The sequence below is a fragment of the Thecamonas trahens genome (assembly GCF_000142905.1).
Source record: "Thecamonas trahens ATCC 50062 unplaced genomic scaffold supercont1.40, whole genome shotgun sequence".
In the NCBI taxonomy this organism is placed as follows: Eukaryota; order Apusomonadida; family Apusomonadidae; genus Thecamonas; species Thecamonas trahens.
Window position 1 is genome coordinate 222,440 of NW_013657640.1, and position 18,806 is coordinate 241,245.

General features: G+C 64.6%; 6 protein-coding genes across 6 annotated transcripts in view; 1 reads left to right on the forward strand and 5 right to left on the reverse strand.

The window, feature by feature from the left end:
* AMSG_08394 (uncharacterized protein) overlaps window positions 1–1,666 on the forward strand; it is a 2,483-nt gene extending 817 nt beyond the window's left edge. The window contains exon 2 of the mRNA XM_013900005.1: window positions 293–1,666. Coding sequence (XP_013755459.1) covers window positions 293–1,635 — 1,343 coding nt within the window. The 3' untranslated portion in view covers window positions 1,636–1,666. The remainder of the gene's footprint in view (window positions 1–292) is intronic.
* Window positions 1,667–1,671: 5 nt separating this feature from the next.
* Window positions 1,672–3,781, reverse strand: AMSG_08395 (N-acylsphingosine amidohydrolase). The gene is made up of 2 exons (XM_013900006.1): window positions 3,426–3,781; window positions 1,672–2,941 (listed from the first exon to the last, which is right to left on the reverse strand). The coding sequence occupies exons 1-2, from the start codon at window positions 3,750–3,752 to the stop codon at window positions 1,739–1,741; spliced, it is 1,530 nt and encodes a 509-aa protein (XP_013755460.1). The 5' UTR covers window positions 3,753–3,781; the 3' UTR covers window positions 1,672–1,738.
* A 260-nt stretch (window positions 3,782–4,041) lies between these two features.
* Window positions 4,042–5,589, reverse strand: AMSG_08396 (uncharacterized protein; the record flags this gene model as incomplete). The annotated part of the gene is made up of 2 exons (XM_013900007.1): window positions 4,042–5,041; window positions 5,414–5,589. The coding sequence occupies 2 exons, from the start codon at window positions 5,587–5,589 to the stop codon at window positions 4,042–4,044; spliced, it is 1,176 nt and encodes a 391-aa protein (XP_013755461.1).
* Window positions 5,590–5,706: 117 nt separating this feature from the next.
* AMSG_08397 (uncharacterized protein) lies at window positions 5,707–13,395 on the reverse strand (the record flags this gene model as incomplete). Its single annotated transcript, XM_013900008.1, has 2 exons — window positions 5,707–13,120; window positions 13,156–13,395. The coding sequence occupies 2 exons, from the start codon at window positions 13,393–13,395 to the stop codon at window positions 5,867–5,869; spliced, it is 7,494 nt and encodes a 2,497-aa protein (XP_013755462.1). The 3' UTR covers window positions 5,707–5,866.
* A 725-nt stretch (window positions 13,396–14,120) lies between these two features.
* On the reverse strand, window positions 14,121–15,073 carry AMSG_08398 (progestin and adipoQ receptor family member III; the record flags this gene model as incomplete). Its single annotated transcript, XM_013900009.1, has 2 exons — window positions 14,121–14,889; window positions 14,983–15,073. The coding sequence occupies 2 exons, from the start codon at window positions 15,071–15,073 to the stop codon at window positions 14,189–14,191; spliced, it is 792 nt and encodes a 263-aa protein (XP_013755463.1). The 3' UTR covers window positions 14,121–14,188.
* Window positions 15,074–15,412: 339 nt separating this feature from the next.
* The window catches only part of AMSG_08399 (uncharacterized protein), a gene marked incomplete at both ends in the record, with an annotated part of 4,409 nt that continues 1,015 nt past the window's right edge, over window positions 15,413–18,806 (reverse strand). The window contains 3 exons of the mRNA XM_013900010.1: window positions 15,413–16,042; window positions 16,310–16,405; window positions 16,781–18,804. Coding sequence (XP_013755464.1) covers window positions 15,413–16,042; window positions 16,310–16,405; window positions 16,781–18,804 — 2,750 coding nt within the window. The remainder of the gene's footprint in view (window positions 16,043–16,309; window positions 16,406–16,780; window positions 18,805–18,806) is intronic.

Below are 18,806 nucleotides of genomic sequence, written 5' to 3' on the forward strand. Positions count from 1 at the left end.
GTTCCACGTGTGTGTGTGTGTGTGTGTGTGTGTGTGTGTGTGTGGTTGTTCTGGTGGTCATGGTCCTCGCAACGGCTTGTGGGGTGCGGATGACTGTGGTATGGGCATGGTGTATGGCTGTGGTATGGGCATGGTGTATGGCTGTGGTATGACTGTGGTATGGGCATGGTGTATGACTGTGGTATGGCTGTGGTATGGGGGACACGACCTGGCATGGTATGGGGACACGACCTGGGCACGGTGTGGGGGCATGCCATGAACACGACCCTCTCCTTCGCCCTCGACAACACAGGCCCGCGCTGGGCCTCGGCCAATCTCGGCGTCTTTGTCTGCATCCGCTGCTCGGGCATCCACCGCAACATCGGTGTCCACGTGACCCAGGTCCGCTCGGTCACGCTTGACACCTGGCTGCCCAAGCAGGTCGAGGTGATGAAGGCCATGGGCAATGCCAACGGCAAGCGGGTGTACGAGGCCCGCTATGACGGGCCATCGCCGCGGTTCTCAGAGGGGGAGACCCGTGCCTGCGAGGCCTGGATCCGCGCAAAGTACGAGCGGAAGCAGTACTACAGCAAGGAGACCCACGACGCCATCCTCGATGCGTACTTTAACCCAAAGGCGCAGCCTGCGACTGCGGCTGCTCCTGTGGCTGCGCCTGCGCCTGCGGCTGCGGCTGCGCCTGCACCTGCGCCCGCACCTGCGCCCGCGCCTGCTCCGACCTCCACCCCGATGGTGAGCGTGGCACCTGCCGCTGCTGTCGCGGCCCGGTCAGGCGGCACGCCGTCGACGCCCAATCTTATCGACTTTACGTCGACGCCCACGCCGTCGGCTACGTCTCACTCTTCGGCCGCGTTTGGCTCTGACCCTGCGGCTCTGTTTGCCGGCACCCCGCCTGCGTCGGGCGCCTCGACCCCTGCCTTCCCGTCGGGCTCGTCGACGCCGCCGGCGATTGGCTCGGCCGCCCCGCCGTCGGCTACAGCGACGACTGCCGCCGCGCCGGCTCCCACCGCGCCGGCTGCCTCCGGCTCGTGGGTCGAGTCGCTCTTTTTCAACCCGCAGACCGCTGCCCAGTCGGCGCCGGCCATTATGGCCGTCTCGCCCGATCCACTCGTCTCGGCGCCGGCCGCGCCGGCCAAGCCCAAGCCGTCGACTGACGACATCATGTCGCTGTACCAGCCGGCCGCGCCGGCCGCGCCAGCCTTTGGCGCCGGCTTTGGCGCGCCCGCCATGCCGGCCTTTGGCGCCGGCTTTGGCGCCGCGTCCGCCCCGGCAGCCGCGCCGGCTGCGGCCTTTGGTGGCTTTGGCGCTGCACCAGCCGGCAACCCGGCCGCGGCTTTTGGCTTCCACCAGGCGCCGGCGCAGCAGCAGGCGCCGGCGCAGCCGCAGCCGCATCAGGCGCAGCTCGCCATGCAGCAGCAGTTTGCGCTGCAGAACATGATGCGCCAGCAGCAGGCGCAGGCGCAGGCCGCGCAGGCGCAAGCCGCGCAGGCACGCGCCGCATCGATCACCTACGGAGGCGTCGGCCTCGGCGCCGCTGCAGCCCCGGCGCTCACCCCGCTCACCCCGGTCTCATCCAGCGGCGGCGGGAGCGCAAAGGCCGCCGACTTGAGCGACGCCTTTGCCGGCCTGTCATGGTGAAGGAATAGAGTAACATGTGCGGAGGAGGAAGGTTGATGGACAAAAGTCAGCGTTTGATGAGAGACGGTGGCGGTGCAAGCGACCAGACAGCTTGTAGGCGTGCTTACTGCGCGCACGGCCACGGGCACCAGCGCGAGGCCGAGTGAAGGGTGCCGTTAGCGGCGACGATGACGTTCGACGTGACGGTCTGCAGGTTGAACGTCGGCTTGATGGAGAGCACGTCCCACGCGGCGTCCATGTTAACGTTGGCGTGGCCAAGATGCTCGAGGTGGTCCATAAGCGGGATGTACCGCTGGTCGAACCACGGCGAGCCGTTGGGCGGCGCGCCCGGACCCCACGGGTAGTTGGTCACGCCCACCCACCACTTGCCAGAGTCGACATCGAGCGCGGTGGTGTTGAAGACCGAGTCTGCGGCACGGGCAACAATGATGCCCTCGTTCTTGGACACGCCCGAGATGGTAAAGTAGACGTCCGACGGGAGGCGGACAGACGAGAGGTACTTGACGGCATCGGCCCACGAGTACCCGGCCGCCAGAGCGTTGCGAGTGGCAAAGAGCACAAGCGTCGAGTCGTGCTGGATGATGTCGTTGACAATCATCTCCACATACGCCCACAACCCGCCCGGCACAAACCGGGTGTTGACCGTCGAAGCGTGCCCACCGGGCACGACGCCGGTCAGCGAGCCAAACATCCCGCCGATCATGGTGATCTCGTATGCTGTCTTGCCGCCCTTGGTAAAGGTGCCGTAAAAGGTGCAGTTCTTGAGCGTGCCAGCAAACGAGAGCCCCGACCAAAAATCGAGGTTGCGCCCGTGGATGACCGACTGCGAGTCGGGCGTCGCCAGAATCATCGACGTGCAGGCGTCCGACGCCGTGTACGCCACCTGCACAAACGCCAGCCAGCCGGCGTCAATGTCGAGCGCCTTGGCGCACCCGGCAAGCTCGCCCGAGTACTCAGCAGGGAGGAACTTGTTGATGGTGTTGCCAAACTCGACAATGCGCTTGCCGCCGTCCTCCAGCCCGGCCGCGATCCAATCAAACATGTCAGTCAGCTCGTGGATGAACGTCTTGTTGGCGCACACTTGCGCAAACCGGTTCTCCGGCGCCGCGTCGAGGTCGATCGTGTACGATGGAATGTCCATCGTCTCCGGATGGTCGTCCGCCCACGGCTGCTTGCAGAAATCGAGCTTGACGCACGTGTTGGCAATCGACACCTTGTCACCAATGTCGTCGAAAATGGCCGGAAGCGAGGCAACCAGCAGCTTGCACGGGGCCTGGAGCGAGGCCGGCATCCGCGGGCAGAAATCCTACATCACCGCCGCCAGGCAAATGGCCCACTGTGAGTGGTTACTTGGCTATGTACGTGTTGGCACCAGTATCCTGCCGAAAAAAGGGACAAACTCGCATGCACAGTACTCTCCCCCGCCGCCCTCACATCGCCCTCCTCTTCTACCTGCCAGCCCAGATGGCAGCAGTAGCAGCAGCAGTAGCAGCATCAGCAACAGTAGCAGCAGCATCAGCACTTGTATCCCTCTCCCTTCCACCACCATTCCACCGAGCCATCGCCCAGCCATACCCCCCCTCCCCCCCCCTCCCCCCCACTCACACCAAACTCCCCCCCAAAAACCTGGCAGCGCATGCATGCTGCCGGCTTTGCGCCCTGCCACAACAACCGGCAAGAAAAGACATGGCGTGGGGCACGTGACCTCCCCTCCCCTCTTCTTCCCTCCCCCCCCCCCCCCCCCCCCCCCCTTCTAGCTTCCTTGGCTTCCTTGCTCACTTCCTCCGTACCTTGTTGAGCTCGTCCTGGATAAAGGCGACAGTATCGTTCTCCATCATGAGAGCAAAGATCTCATTGAATGCGATGGAGCAGAGAGCACAGGGAAGATGATGGCCTTCAGCAACGGCACGGGCATAATCAGCAGAGTCTGCAGGACGAGGAGAGGACATGGCCAACTCGACAGCTGTCAGGTCGGCTTGGAAGGCAGGCGAGGCAAGCATGGCCTGCGCACGGCTCGCCGCCAAGCTCCGCTCCACATCCACAGCCATGCCCGAGCACAGCCCTGCAAGGCTCATGCATGCCACGGCAACAACCATAACAATGCTCACGCGCGCCATGTTGGGTGAGAGAGTCAGGTATGACCCCCTCGAGGGGGGGGGGGGGGGTGGCGGCGGAGGTGCGGGCAGGCACGGGCGGCGGGCTGCCTTTTTCGCGGGGATCTGGCGGGTTGGCTCTGGAGCTCACCTGGGGAGTGATAGGTGGGCGAGGGGAGGGTGATGAAAGTGTGTGGGAGTGTGATAGAGGTGGAGGAGGTACAGGGCTCGAGGAATGATCGCAGAATCAAGTTTAGAGTGGAAAACTGGAGGTTGCCAGCCATGGCGAGTGCGGGCTGATGGACCATGCTCACTACTCGATGCGCATCCTGGCCATGCCAGAATAGCCACCCGAAGAGCCACCCGAAGAGCCGCCCGAAGAGCCGCCACCCGAAGAGCCGCCCGAAGAGCCACCGGAAGAGCCGCCGCCCGAAGAGCCGCCGCTCGAAGAGCCGCCGGTGGACGAGCCACCAGTGGACGAACCGCCAGTGGACGAACCGCCAGTGGACGAACCGCCGGTTGATGAGCCGCCAGTCGATGAGCCGCCAGTCGATGAGCCGCCAGTCGATGAGCCGCCGGTCGACTTGCCAGATGAGCCGGTTGAGCCGGTCGAGGTGTAGTTACCCGACGAGCCGCCGGTCGACGAGTAGCCGGTCGACTTGCCCGAAGATCCACCGGTGGTGTAGTTACCCGACGAGCCGCCGGTCGACGAGTAGCCGGTCGAGTGGCCCGACGAAGTCGAGTTACCTGTTGACGAGGTGGTACGGCCCGACGACGACACCGGCGATGGAGTCGGAGTGGGGGCCGGCGTGGGGGCAGGGCCGGGAGCCGGGGTCGGGGCCGGGGTCGGAGCCGGAGTCGGGGCCGGCGCAGGGGTTGGCGATGGACCAGAGCCACCCGACGCGATGCACTGGGCATCAATCTCGCACCGGTTGCCGACCTGCGAGCACCAGAGGCTGTTGCGCGCATCTGTAGCAGCCTGCTGGTAGTTGCCCGCCATGATCGCCGACCGCATCGAGGTGAACTGCTCCAAGCCGGCGCAGCCCATGTTGAATGCCATGTCCGTCAGCGCACCAGCCACCTCCTGCGGCTGGTTCGGCGCCCACGACTCGGCACACTGCTGGAAGATCGGGTACGTGTCCTGGTTAAAAATCTGCATCACCTGCGACCGGGTCAGGCACTTTTGCGGCTCGTACGTAGGCGTCTCATCGCACGTCACCTCCGGGTGAGAGAACCCACGGGAGATGACCTCCTGCGCCGTCAGGCCAAACTGCTCCAGAACCTCCGGATGCGCGTTGATGTTGAGGCCAACACTGATGAACGACGACGATGATGACGACGACGATGATGACGATGACGATGACGATGGCGATGATGGCGATGATGGCGATGACGATGACGATGACGATGATAGTTGCGAGAGTCAATGGCAATTACGTTAGTTGGTACATGAAGGGGAGGGAGGGAAGGAAGGAAGGAAGGAAGGAAGGGAGGGAGGGAGAGAGGGAGGGAAAGGCGGACGGGGAGGACTCTCGGCTGTGCCAGCCCGCCTACATGACCATGCCGTCCGACAAATCGAACACGTCTGATCAAGCCACCGCCACTGCCACGGCCACCACCCCAGCTGAATGGCAGTATACATGGAAATGCCAGTGTGTCTGGAATGGCATGCGTGGAGGACGTACCCAATGGTGGGAATGCCCCGAGAGTCGAGGTAGGCACAGAGCCTGCAGCCCTCGTTCTGGGCAGTCTGCGAGGGACCGCACTGAGCCTGGGCAGACGGAGTGAGGAGGAGGGCAAGGAGGAGGCAGCTGAGGGCAGCCACAGTAGCCACACGCGAGGTAGCACCACCACAGGTCATCGTAGCTTGAATATGCTCCAAGTCAAGCGAGTCCGAGAGAGGAATGGTTGTTCCTCCCGCTCTCTTCTCCTGCCCCCCTCTCCTACTGCGGCACGCGTGCGTTTGCCACGTAAAAACTTTGCAAAGCATCTGTCATTTTTTTGCGGCACGCGCGGATGGCTCGGACAGCAGGCCTCTGGGCGCCAGGGGCGCTGGGGTGATCGCCACAGGCCATACTAGTGATCACGGAGAGCAGGTCGCTCAATAGTCGCGGAGAGAAGCCCCTGGCCATCAGCCACTACACACGATGGAGATGCTGGAACAGCTGATGCCGTCCACCGACGCCACCCTGCCCGGTATTGGACGGAAGCACGACTTTGCCTGGGACGGCGCCACTTCCGCTGTGGCGTACCTCCACCTCGCTGCTCGCCAGCACCCCGGCCTTGATCACAGAGTCGCCGTGCGGGATCGAGACGGCCGCCCCGTCGAGCGTCAGTGGCCGCCACGGGGGCGGCGCCTTTCCGCTCCCGCCAGGAAGCGTGAGATGCGGGGTCCGGTCGACCGCGCCAAAGCTCGTCTGCAGCCGCCGCCCACCGATCGCCGGCGAGAGCACAGTCGGACCTTGCAGCCCCACAGACGCCGGGGCCACACTCGCCTTGCTCCGTATCGGTGACAGCGGCGCACGCTCACTTTCAGGTGCAAGCTCCATCTCTCGCCATCGTGCCTCACGCGCTTGCGCCCGCGCGGCCTCTTGCTCCTCCCACAACGCCTGGAGCCGCGCCAGCTCCTCCCGCTTTGCTGCAAGCAGCGCCTCGGCAGCATCTTCGTCCGCCTCCTCGCTCTCAACAGACTCCTCCGGCACTACATCTCGCTCTGGGACAAGCGGCTCGATATCGTACAGCGGCTCGGGCTCGGGCTCGGGCTCGGGCTCGGGCTCGGGCTCGGGCTCGGGCTCGGAAGCGGCTGCAGGCTCGGGATCGGCCTCAAGCTCAGGCATGTCGTCGACAACCGTCTCGGCCCTAGCGCCACCCACAACTTCGACGCCGCGGATCAAGCCACCCAGCTCCCGCTTTGCCTCCTCCAGCACACTTAGCAAAACGCGGCCCTCACTGTCCTTGGCCTCCTTCTCGAGTTCGATGCCGGCAAGGTACTCCCGAAGCCGTCGGATCTCACGGTCGATGGGGACGAGCTCTGCCCGCACATCGTGCGAGAACTTGGCCGCCGCGTCGAGACCCGACTGCGCCTTGGCGAGTTCGACCTGCAAGTCGGCGTACTCTTGGAACAACTCCATCCGCTGGGCCTCGAGCTCATCCATCCGCGCCGCAGACGCGTGCTCTTCGGTCACAGCCACCAGCTTGTCACGTGCTGCCGCAATTGAAATCCGCAGCTCGTCTAGCTCGGCGGCGAGGGCGTTGAGATCCTCCTCCGGAATTCGCGCCAGCGTGTGCTCTGTCGACGCAATCTTGTCCTCGAGAACCTCCAGTTCCTTGGTCAGCCGGATTCGCTCCATCTCGAGCACTCGCCGCCGTGCACGCCCTTCCACTGTGTCCTCCCCCACCCGAGCAAGGTACACGCCTTCGGCCTCGGCAAGCTTCCGCCGGGCGTCGGCAACCTGCTCCTCTAGTGACGAGACGTGGACCTCGAGTGCGAGCATGTCGTTTGCCTCGGCCGGGTGGCTCAGACTGTCCACTTCGGCGAGCCGATCGCACAGCCGCTCCAGCTCCGCCGCCAGCGACGCTTTCTCCATCTCCAGCGTTCGTCGCCGCGCCTTGATCTTGGCCTGCTGCTCGCCGAGCGCCGCTAGCTGCGCCCCACGCTTGGCCGCAAGCTCGCGCTGCGTCGACGCCACAGTCTCCTGAAGCCGCAAAACTTCAGACTGGAGCATAGCATCATAGTCCGGCGCGTGCGACGGCGCAAGCTCCTTCAAGAGTGAATGGAGCGGCGACGACTCGGTCGCAAGCGCCTCCAACTGCTCTGCTAGCCGCCGGCTCACCTCTAGCAGCGTCGCCTTTTCCTTCTCCAGATATGTCCGCCGTGCACGGATCGCAGGATCTTCGCCCAGTTGCGCAAGTGTGAGCCCCTCCCGCCGCGCAAGTTTCTCCTGCAGCTCTGCTACTTCGGTCCGCAACTCGGCCACACGCCGCTCCTCGGCCTCGAGTCCGTGCTGTGAGCCGGTCGCTGCATCGGCCTGGCCTAGCAAGCTGTCCATCCGCGACTTGAGCTCCGTCATCTGCGCCTCCAGCAGCGCCCGCTCTGCACCCATTGCAGACATCCGCACCATCGCCATCTGCAGCGACGACGCATACGCCGCCTCGCGCTTGGCAACCTCGGTCCGCAGCGCGCTCACCTGCCCTCTCAGAGCCTCATTCTCACCGCCTGCACGAGTGTTCGGCACAGGCAGCTCCATCGCCAGTCGCTCCCGCAGCGCCTCCAGCTCGGCCTCCAGCACCATCTTCTCTTCCTCATATTGAATCGCTGCAATGTTGAGCGTCGACGCGAGGCCCGCAGACCGGCCCTCCCGCTCTGCAACCTGCATCCGCACTCGCACCACCTCGGCGCGTAGCGCTGCGTTTGATGACGCCATGTGCTCGTTGCTGGACGTCATGTCACCAAGTTGGATTGATGGCTGCGACGCAGCCCGCAGTGCGTTTTCTAGCTCCCGCAGCTGCGCCTTGAGCGCCGCCTGCTCCGCCTGCAGCGTCGATGCCCGCGCCCGCGCCACCTCGGTCTTGGTCATCGTCTCAAACTCGCGCGCCTTGACATCGCGCTGCGCCTCGGCCACTTGCATCCGCAGCCGCGACAGCTCCGCCTCGCTCACTCCGCCGGCCCCGCCACCGCTCATCGCCGCCTCGGCCGCGCCCGCCATGTGCGTCTCGATCTGTGATGTCAGCTGCGCGAGCGTGTGCTGAAGCTTTGACAGCTCTGCCTCCAGCGCCTCCTTCTCCTTGGCCACCAAGAACTGCCGCGTGCTCTTTTCCTGGCTCCGCTGCGACGCGGCGTCACGGAGAACAGAAATCCGCGCTCGCATCCCGATCACCGAGTGCCGGAGGCTCGTGTTTGGATCGCCGCTCACCGCATCACCATCGCTCCCAACCCCAGCCTCCTCTGCCGCAAGTTGCGACAATGCTGCCGAGAGCGAGTCGTACTCGGCCTGCAGCGCCACGCGCTCCGAGTCGTGCATCGCCCGCGACGTGGCCGCGCTCAGAAGCTTGGACTGCAGTGCGCCGAGTTGAGACCGCAGCTGCAGAACGCGCTCGCGAAGAGGGCCGTTAGGATCCTCTGGCACAGGCGGTATCCGCGCCTCTTCCGCCAGCGCCGTGTTCAGCGCCTCGATTTCTGTCCGCAGCCGTGCTCCAATTGCCTCGTGGAAGGCCTGCGCAGACGCGGCCCGCTCTTCCGCAGCACGGAGCGATTCTTCGCGGACCAGCAGTTTCTGCTTCAGCGCAATCACCCGCGCCCGCAGCTTCTCGTTTGGATCTGCCAACCCGGCCTCGGCCTTTGGCGTTGCCATCTTGGCCAGAGTCTCCTGCAGCTCGGTGAGCTCGGTGGACAGCGCCTCGGCCTCCAGCTTGGTCAGCAGCGCAGCTGATCGCGCCTCCATCCGCTCAGACTCGGCGTGCGCCACCGCTCGCCGGGCCGCAGTCAGATCGTCCTGGATCTCGCGGATGGAGTCGAGCGACTCTAGCCGGTCGGCGTTGAGCTCTTGCAGCGCCGCCTTTTCTTCGTCTAGCGACCGCCGCTGCGCCCGCATCGACGCCTGCAGCGAAGCCTTTTCCTGCAGCATCACCTCCAGGTTGGCCTTGACCGCCTTGCTCTCGGCCTGCGCCTCGGCAAGTTCGTTACGAAGGCCGCTTAGCGTCTCGCGGAGCTCGTTGATTTCTGTTGTGTAGTCCTTGAACTTGGTCTTGCGTCGTGTCGCCTGAATCTGCTTCATCAGCTCCTCGCGCTCTGCAGTCAGCGCTAGCTTCTCGCGCACGTATGCTGTCTCGACGTCCTCCAACTCCGCCTGCTTCACCCGCATCTGAGAGTGATTGCGCGCCAACGTGCTGCGCAGCTGCTGCACTTGCTCCAGTAGCTCGGCGTTCTCGTGCGGCCGCACGCTCTTGGACTCCATAATGTGCTCGGTTTTGGCCTTGAGCGACGCGTCCAGCTCGTCGATTGCCTCGCGGAGGCCGGACATCTCGGCTGCCAGCGTTGCCCGCTCGTTCATCCATTGCACCTCTTGGTCGTGGCCAGGCGTTGCCACCGCCAGGATTGCTCCGCGCTTGCGTGCCAGCTCCTTGCGTGCAGCTTCGACCTCCTCGCGGAGCCGCGCGTTCGGGTTCTTCTTGCGCGCTGCCGCTGCTGCCGCCGAGGACTCCTCGGCCTCGCGGTCAGCGAGCGCAGCCATCTGCGCCTTGAGCACATCCAGCTCGGCTTTGAGCCGCACGTTGTCCATCTTAGCCTTGACTGTCATCTCCAGACCAGCGTCCGGCTCTGCCAGCATCGTCCCACGCTTTTCTGCCAGCTGGACTCGCAGCTCCTGTACTTGCCGCTCCATGTCCTGATTTGCCTGCTCGAGCTCTACAGGCGGCGCAAGGACCGGGTGCAGCTCATCAAAGTGTTCGAGCATGTGCTTCAGTCGCTTGTGTTCGGCCTCGAGCGTCATTCGCTGTGTCAGCACCATGTCCTTCTTGGCCGCCACGTTGTTGAGTTGGTCCTGGAACGCGTTCTCGCGCATGGTGTGCTCTTGCCGGAGCTTGACCACCCGCGCCCGCAAGTCGGCGTTTGGATCGCCAATCGATTCCAGCGGCGGCTTTTGAGCCATTTCGGCCTGCAGCTCGGCAAGCTCGGCTGTCAGCTGGGTGTACTCGGTCTCCATCATTGCCTTCTTCGCCTTGCGCACCATCAGCTGCCCATCAACCTGGGCCATCGCGTGCCGGAGCTCGGTCACTTGCTTCCGCAGTTGCAGCGTCGATGAGTCCAGTGCAGGCTGGTTGAGCTCTGCCCGCTTCACCTCCAGATCGCCCTGCAGCTCCTGCAGCTCGGCACGAAGTGCAATCTTCTCGTGCTTGGCTGCAATGATTGCCAGCCGTTCCGGATTGGGATTTGCCGCTGCGCGGCCTTGCGCCTCGGCTGCCTGGGCACGCTTGGCCTCCACCTCCTCGCGGAGCTCGGCAAGCTCGGTAAGTAGCGTCTCCATTTCTTCCGATCCGGATCGACCAGAAGCTAGCTCATCTGCAGGCCCGGCTGCAATGTCGGGCTGCGACACCGCAGCCAGTTGAGCCAACTCTTGTACAAGAAGCGCCTTTTGCGATGCCAGTGTCGCCAGCTTGGCCGCCGCCGCATTTGACTCTCCAGCGTGCTGAGCAGCGGCCCGTCGAGCATCCTCAACCTTGGCCCGCAGCGTCTCGAGCTCGGCTTTGCTCTCTGCGAGAGCTGCCTCACTTGCCCCAGCATCAGCGTCTGCAGACGCATGATGGCTACTAAGTGCCACCAGCTCGGCCTCGAGTGCCATCCGCTCGTTGTTCAGCAGCGCAAACGCAGCCCGCACCTCGTCCGGCCCGCGCGCGCCGAGCCACTCGCCCTGCTGCCGCGACACATCCGCCCGGAGCTGCGCCACTTCTTGCCGTAGAGGCTCAAGGTCGTCAACAGGCATCGGTGGCGTTTCCAGAGGGGCGTCCTTAGCCGCTTTCAGCCCAACCAGCTCGGCCTGAAGCCGGGCGCGCTCCGAATCGAGATGTGCGCTGGCTGACGCGACGTCGAACCAGACCGACGACGCCATCCATGCTCCGCGCACTTCTGCCAGTGCCGCCCGCTCGCTACTCACAGTGCTGCGCAGTTCGACGAGCTCAGCCTCTAGCGCTCGTGCGTCGGCCTCGGCCTTTGTCATGCGTGCAGTACTCGCCTCGACATTTGCCTCGGCTGCCTCGCGCTGCTTGCGGGTCGCCTCGAGGAGCGATGAAATAGCCTCGCGCTCAAACTCGAGCTGCTTGACGGTGACGAGCGCCGCAACCTGACTCGCTGTTGATGTCGAGGCCTTGGTAAACGCCGCCGCCAAGTCGGCTTGTGCCCGTCCGACCGAGGTGCGGATGGCGTCAACATCTGCGCGCAGGTCGCGGACTTGCTTCTCGGCCTCGGCGGCACTGGTCGCCAGCTCGATTGCATCGGCGTCGGCCAGCCCGAGGACCTCGCCCAGCGCAGCCAGCTCGGCCTGCAGCCGCGCAGCTTCGTTCTGGAGCGTGATGGACTCGAGGGAGAAGCGCGATCGTGCTGCAAGCGTACCTTGTGCCTCGGCCACTCTCTGCCGCGCGGCGACAACGTCGGCGCGGAGCGCAGCCACCTCGTCGAGACTCGGGGCGGCATCCGCCGTTGGCAAACTGGGTGTGCCAATGGCAGCGAGCTCGGTCTCCAGCTTGGTGAGTGCCGCGAGCTCGGCAGAGAGAGCATCACGCTGCGACGCAGCCTGCAGCGCTCTCAGTGAGGCTGCAAATTCGTCTGCAGAGAACAGCGCGCCCGACATCGACGCTGCCTGTGCTTCGGCCAGCGCTGCTCGCTTGGACTCGACCGCTTGGCGGAGCTCAGCTAGCGCATCGTCCGAGACCAGTTCCTGGCCCGCGAGGCCTGGAAGCTCTCCGTCGGGAAATCCTTCCGCAAGAAGAGTTAGCGAGCTGTTGAGCTGGTTGGCTTCTGATGAGAGCACAGCCGCGGCGAGCGCCCGAGTCTGGGCCTCGATGTAGGTGAGCAGGTCAAAGGGCGCCGCTGCACGGGCGGCAGTAGCGTCGGCGATCTGAGTATGCAGCTCCTGGACTGCGTTTTGCAGCTCGGCGAGTTCCTTGGCAGTCATGGTCGGTGGCGGGCTAAGACTCTGCGAGAGGGATATATCGCTCGGCTCGGCGTCAAGCACGTCGTCAAGTCGCGACTGCAGCGCCTCGAGTTGGGCCTGAAGCGTACGCGACGTTGTATTGTTGAGCGAGTTGTTGAGCGCAGCCTCGTTGGCAGCAACCAGTGCGGCTGCGGATGCCTCGGCAATCTGGGTTGTCAGCTCCTCCAGCTCTCCGCGCTGAGCAGCAAGCTCGGCCTCGTGGGCGGCGTCGTCTTCGGGCTTGCTCGCGCTCGCGCGCTCCTTTTCGGCAAGAGCGGCACGGAGAGCCTCAAGCTCTGCCACCAGAGTCGCTTTTTCGGCAGCAAGAAGCGCAGCGCGCTCGGCCCGCAGCGCGCCGACCTCTGACGAGAGGACGGCGTGCGGGTCGGGAAAGTCTGAGGCTGTGACTGTCGCCTCGAGAACCTCGCGGTCGTGGAGGGCGTCTTCAAGCGCCGACTCGTTGAGGTTGGGCTTGAGTGCCCGCCACTGGACTTTGCGCTCTTCAGTCTTGGTCTCGAGCGCCTGGATCTCCATAGTCAGCTGCGGCTTACCGGACGAGGCGGTCTTGTGGGAGAGGGCCTGGAAGGCCCAGCGGCCGTCGTCAGCGCGGAAGATCTTGGCCATGACCAACGCACGCGTCGAGCGCGAGTCCAATTCGCGCTCGGCCAGCCGGACGGCAAGCAGCTCGCGGCCGTCGGCCTCAGCGGCCTCGTTGGGGGGAGACCGTCGTTTGAGCAGTCGACGACGCGGACAAAGCAGTGGCGGAGCTTGGCAAAAGCCTCCCGAGTCCCGTAGCCGGTGAGCGAGACGTAAAAGTAGTCAACCTTGGCCTCGATGCCCTGCGGATGAACGATGATGCACTCGTTGTCGCCTTCCCGGATGCGGCCGTCGTCGTCGCCCAGATGGACCATCGACTCGTCGTGTGTGGCCATATTGGAAAAGTCGATGGTCTCCACCAGGCTGTTATCCTTGGAGAACAACATCAACGACAAGTCCAAGTCGATAGCTTGCCTCTCATTCCTCGCACCCCATCCGCCAGCAATCACGATCTGTCCGCCACACATCCACCACCCGCCGCCGATACAACCCGCAATACCACCAGCAAGCAGAGCACCCGTCAGTCCCCCCTCCCCCGTCCCCGCCACCTACTGCTCATTCACGGATCCGCCCACAACATATCCTCTCCCCTAGTGACCGTCCTCTTGCGCGCGCGCACGATCCGGCGCCAACTCCGCTCCCCACCGGCAAGCCACCCACCGGGAAGCCACCCAACGGCAAGCCTCCCCCCCCCCCCCCCCTCCCCCCCCCCCTCTCCTCCACGTCCACTCAATGGACATACCTTTGTCAACTGGAGGGGCTTTGTCTCCAAATAGGCCACCTCGCCGGGGCGGAGGTCGTTGGCGTCGGCTGCCATGGCCGGTGGTGCGTGTGAGGAGTGTTCGGTTGTCGACCAAGTTTGGTCGGTTGGCTGGGTGCCCACCGAGAGGGGGGGGGGGGGGGAGGGGGGGGATCATGGGATCATGGGATCGGATATCATCGGATCTCATCTAAAGACACCGGATTAAATGGCTGATGGTTGGATGGAGGGGTGGGTGGTTGGGTGGATGGAGGGGTGGGTGGGTGCCGCTTTGGATGGCAGCTGGGATTGGGCAGGCGGGGGCAGGGGGAGGGGGGGGGGGGGAAGGAGAGGCAACCTCGGCCAGCATTCGGCGATCACCTCTTTGATGATGGGCGTTGTGGCGTGGGTGGTTGGGTGGAGGTCGAGGGTGAGGTTGGTCACAATCCTGACAGATCGCGGGAGAGGTCAAATGTGGCGGCGCAGGGCTGTGTCGCCATGTAGGCGGCAATGTCGGCGATGCCACAGGCGTGGACGTACATAGCGGCGGCGGAGAAGATATGGAGCCAATTGTGCGAGTTGCCAAGATAGTCGAAGAAGCCCGATGGCACAAAGCGCTCCGGAACGCGCGAAGCGTAAAAGGCGGAGCCTAGGGCGAGGAGGAAGACGGCGCGAAGAACCGAGGCGACAAAGGTGGCGACGACGGGATGATCGCCGACGAGCCAGGCAATGTGTAGGGTGGAGACGACGAGTGTGGCGACGAGCGAGCCCATGGTGAGGATGCGGCCGACGATAAAAGCCGGATCGGTCATGATGGGCAGCTGCGTGGCGCCTGCGACGGCAAGGGCAACGGCAGCAAAGACAGACAGGTGCAGGGCCTGCCACTGGGGATAGCAAGCGAGCGAAAAGTATGCGATTGGGATGTACGCACCGACGATTGATGCGACGATTCCGTTGACATCGGCCTGATTGCAACATCTGTAGGTGGCCTCATTGACCGAGTTGAAGGTATGGAAGATGGATGAGGCGGAGAAAGCGATGATGACCATAAGATGAAAGACGCCTTGCGCAGCCACGGCACCCCAAGAGTAACCATCATCCATGGCTTGGACCAGTGCCATGTATCCCACAAGTACAAAGCCTGCTGCTGCCCATAGATGGCTATGGATGTTGGCTGTCTGGTTGTGCCATCGCCAGACAGAGGCCAGACATGCTGCTGCTGGCCACTCTACACGGTAGCCCGAGGTGATGAACCGCATCTGGAGGTACACAGGCGCCTCCGAGTAGGATACAAGCCGTAAATTCTCTCTCTTGTCGGACACCATCTGGGCGAGGTAGTGGTAGGGGGGGGGGGGAGGGAGGGGGTGGTGCGGTGAGTTGAGTCTGTCGGTGGGCAGGCGGGCAGCAGGCAGCAGGCAGCAGGCAGCGGGCAGCGGGCAGGGGATGGGTGGCGGCAGTGGTGGTGGTGGTGATTGGGGGAGGGGATGGCCATTGATCACTGATTGTGGGTCTGGTGTCTGATGTGTGAGGGGGATGGTGCAGAGTGGCGTGGATGGGGGTGGGGTGGCTACGGGTTAGAGGCGACGTAGTGCGGTGGACAGTGGTGCAGGGCGATGATCCCGGGGGGTGGATCGGGCGGCGATCTGGCAGCGGGTTTACATCATCTACATGCCGTACTTCATCATCATCTTGCGCTTCCAAGTCTCCGAGACATTGGGGTCGACGGCGTTGACATTGATGGGCACACCCGGGCCATGGGTGGAGGAGAGGTTCGCGGCGACGAGGAGGCGGCCCTTCTTGTTCAGCTCGGGCTTTGCGTCAAAGATGGCCTTGACAAAGGCAGCGATGTTCTCCTCGAGGGCCTGGTCGGGCATGTCGACGTGGCCGACTGCCGCATGGACAAGGGCAAACCGATCCAGCCGGTAGTCAACCGACGGCATGCGGAGCTGCTTGATAAGCGGAACGACGTCTTCAGCCACGGTTCCACGCTTGGGATTGGGCATGAGGCCACGCGGGCCGAGCTTCCGCGCCACCCGACCGAGCATGGGGAGCATGTCCGGGGTGGCAAGCGCTCTCGTAAAGGTGTACGTATCATCCTCCACCGTAGCCAGCAGATCCTCCGCGCCCACCACATCAGCTCCTGCCTCCTTGGCCGCCGCCGCCGCCGCGCCCTGCGCAAACACGGCAATGACGTCTGACTTGCCGGTCTCGTGCGGCAGCGTCGCCGTCCCGCGCAGCGCCGCCCGTCGCGGATCCATGTTGATCTGCAGGGCCACATCGACGGCTTCCTTTTCCTAACCACGCCACCAGTCAGCAGAGAGGCCGGAGCATTCCCCCATGGCTCCCCATGCATAAGTGTATATCTCGTGCCAGCCGTACCCTCCCACACACCCTCCCTCACCTCCCTCTCAGACGCGACACGGTGGGATGAACGCACAGCCGGGCGGGAGGCGAGTCGGAGGGGGGGGGGGGGCATGGGCAAGGGGAAGGGGAAAGGCTAGAGGAGAAAGAGGATAGCGGAGGGGGGGGGAGGTATGATGGCGGAGGGATTGAGTACGTACGCGTGTGGTGGCAAAGAGCTTAACGAGCTGGACAGCGGTGGTAAGGTCCTCACAGAGCCCCTCCTCGTCGACGCGCAGCGCCCAGTGCGCCGAAGGCTCAATGGCAGAGGCGACAGAGGAGGAGGAGGAGGAGGAGGGGATGGTGGTGGTGGTGCTGCGCATGGCAAGGGTGTTCATCATCCGTGCCGCACCCACAGAGGCTTGCACAACTCGCAACATGCCGCAGTCAGTGGGTGGGGAGAGTCGTGTGTGTGGGGGTGGGGAGGAGAGGGGAGGGGGGTGGGGGGGGGAGGGAGGGAGGGAAGAGGGTGGATCGAGAGGGGAGGGGGGATGGATTTGGGGGGGGGGGGGATCGAGGGGATCGGAAGGGGGAGGAGGATGGGGATGAACAGGAGGGGAAGGGGGGGGGGGAGATATTTTGTGGTGTGTGTGTGTGTGTGTGTGTGTGGGAGGGTGTCAGAACATGGCTACAGGCCGCACAACATCGCTGGGAAAGACATCGTCGTCGATCGGGACGGCGGACGGCTCCATGTTGCACACCTCACCGATCCATGCGTGAAAGTCGGCCATGAGCCGAGCCGCAAAGGCTGAAAACTGCGGCCCGTGCTCAGGCGAGAGCAGCTCCCGCTCTTCGAGGCGAGCGCAGACCGCGGCGTTGAGCTGAGGATCAAAGAGCGGAATGCCAAAGACGACGTCGTACAAGAACCAGCTGTCGTTGTCTGCTGGCGTCTCCTCTTGACAGCTGCTACTCGATCGCATGAGGGTCACGTATCCGGCAGCCGCATCGAGGCCAAGCTTGTCCACAACTTGGCGGACCAGCGGGTGCTGAGCGAGCGCGCCGTCGCGGTCGTCGAGGGGAAAAGCGACATGCGCAAAGTCCGGCTCCGAGGTTGACGCGCCGGGCGCAGGCGCGTACATCTGCAGCAGCAGCGGCGATGAGCGAAGTCTGGCGTTGATGAGGGGGAGACAGTTGATGAGGACCGAGGCCTCGCTCTCGCCGCGCCAGGGCGTTATCCACACGTGCGACTGCGTGCCGCAGGTGTCGAGCGCAGCGTCGAGCGGCGCCGGGAGAGCCTTAAGCCGCACCCCGCGCGGAATGACTGTTGCCGGTGACCCACCGCCCACCGCCGAGTACAGGTACATCCGCCACCACGGCGTGGTAAAGTGAGCCGAGCTCGGGCCAAAATTGCGCGGCGTCGACGAGTGGACAGCCAGCGAGTCCGGCGCGAGCGGCGCGATGGCCAGCAGCGCGGCGTAGTTGGCGTCGAGGACCCGTGAGCGGGTGGCCGGCGGCAGCGAGTTGACGGCCTCGCACTTGAGGAGGTCGACAGCATAGTTGAGCGGCGGCGAGCGGAGCGTCACCAAGGTCTTGTGCAGCGTCACCGTGTGCTCGTAGTACGTCCGCACCTCGCCCTCTACGATGGCGTTGGCCGTCGAGAGCTCCGCCACAAACGAGTCCATCGTCTCATCCGTCAGCTTGCCCACCTCGAACAGCGTCACGGCATGGACCTTGAGGCCCTTGGACAAGTTGCCCATCATGAGGAAGGCAGTTAGCGTGGCGTCAAAGAGCAGACCGACCCGCTGCCGCTGCTCGCTTCCCGTATCCGCCACGGCCGCTGCCGCACTTCCCGCCCCGCTCTCACTGCCCGGCATCCGCTGCAGCTTCAGTCGCGTCATCTCCTTGGCGCTCACCATCTCGGCTTCGAGCTCCTCAGCTGAGAGCTTGTCGAGCCACGACGGATGGCACGGCGACGAGAGCGAGCCCGAGCCTGACTCACACGGCTCAAGCAGCGGCGGGACCGTGGCCTTGACCGCGATACCGAGTCGGAGGTAGAGCGACGCCGCCACAAGGATGTCCTCCAGCGGTGTGTCGAGCATGGCGGCGAGATCGCCGAGCGTTGTCCGCTCGTTCGAAGCCACAAAGATAGCGTACAGCCGGACCTCGAACGGGTCACCGCGAACCCGGTTCATGACAAAGCCGCGGAGCGGTGGCACGACAATGTGGTCGTGGGCAGAGACCGGAACGTGCGCCACTACCAGGCCCTTACGGTAGAGGGAGACAACCGTGGGTGCAGGAAGATGGCCAGCAAGTCGCGGGCCTTGCGTGGTCAGCTCGCGCAGCACGGCCTGCTCCTCCGGAGTCAACGCGGCGCCCAGCAGCGGGTCGACAGCGTACGGCGCGGCCTCGATCTGCCACCAGTGCGCGATGTGCAGGTTCGACGGTGGTGCGCCCGGAAGCAGCTCCGACAGGGCCTGTGGGTTGTCGATGCCGGCCTCTGCACCGCTAGCCAGTGGCGTGGACGACTCGGCGCCCGGGATGTATTGCGCCTCGGCCGGCGGGCCGGCGATGAACACAGCATCGCGCGGAACGAGCGCCGCCGCGGCCGTCGCCTCGGGTGCCCCAGGCAGCGGCAGCGGCGACTCGCGCTGATCGAGCGACGACTCGCGGGCGTCGTCAAGGGCAGCAAGGACAACGTCCGGCTCGCCCAGCGCGCCT

Coding starts and splice junctions, on each gene's coding strand:
- AMSG_08395 (XM_013900006.1), bottom strand. CDS start 3,752: ATGGCGCGCGTGAGCATTGTTATGGTTGTTGCCGTGGCATGCATGAGC. Junction 2,942..3,425: donor TCCAGGACGAGCTCAACAAG/GTACGGAGGAAG, acceptor GCGGTGATGTAG/GATTTCTGCCCGCGGATGCC.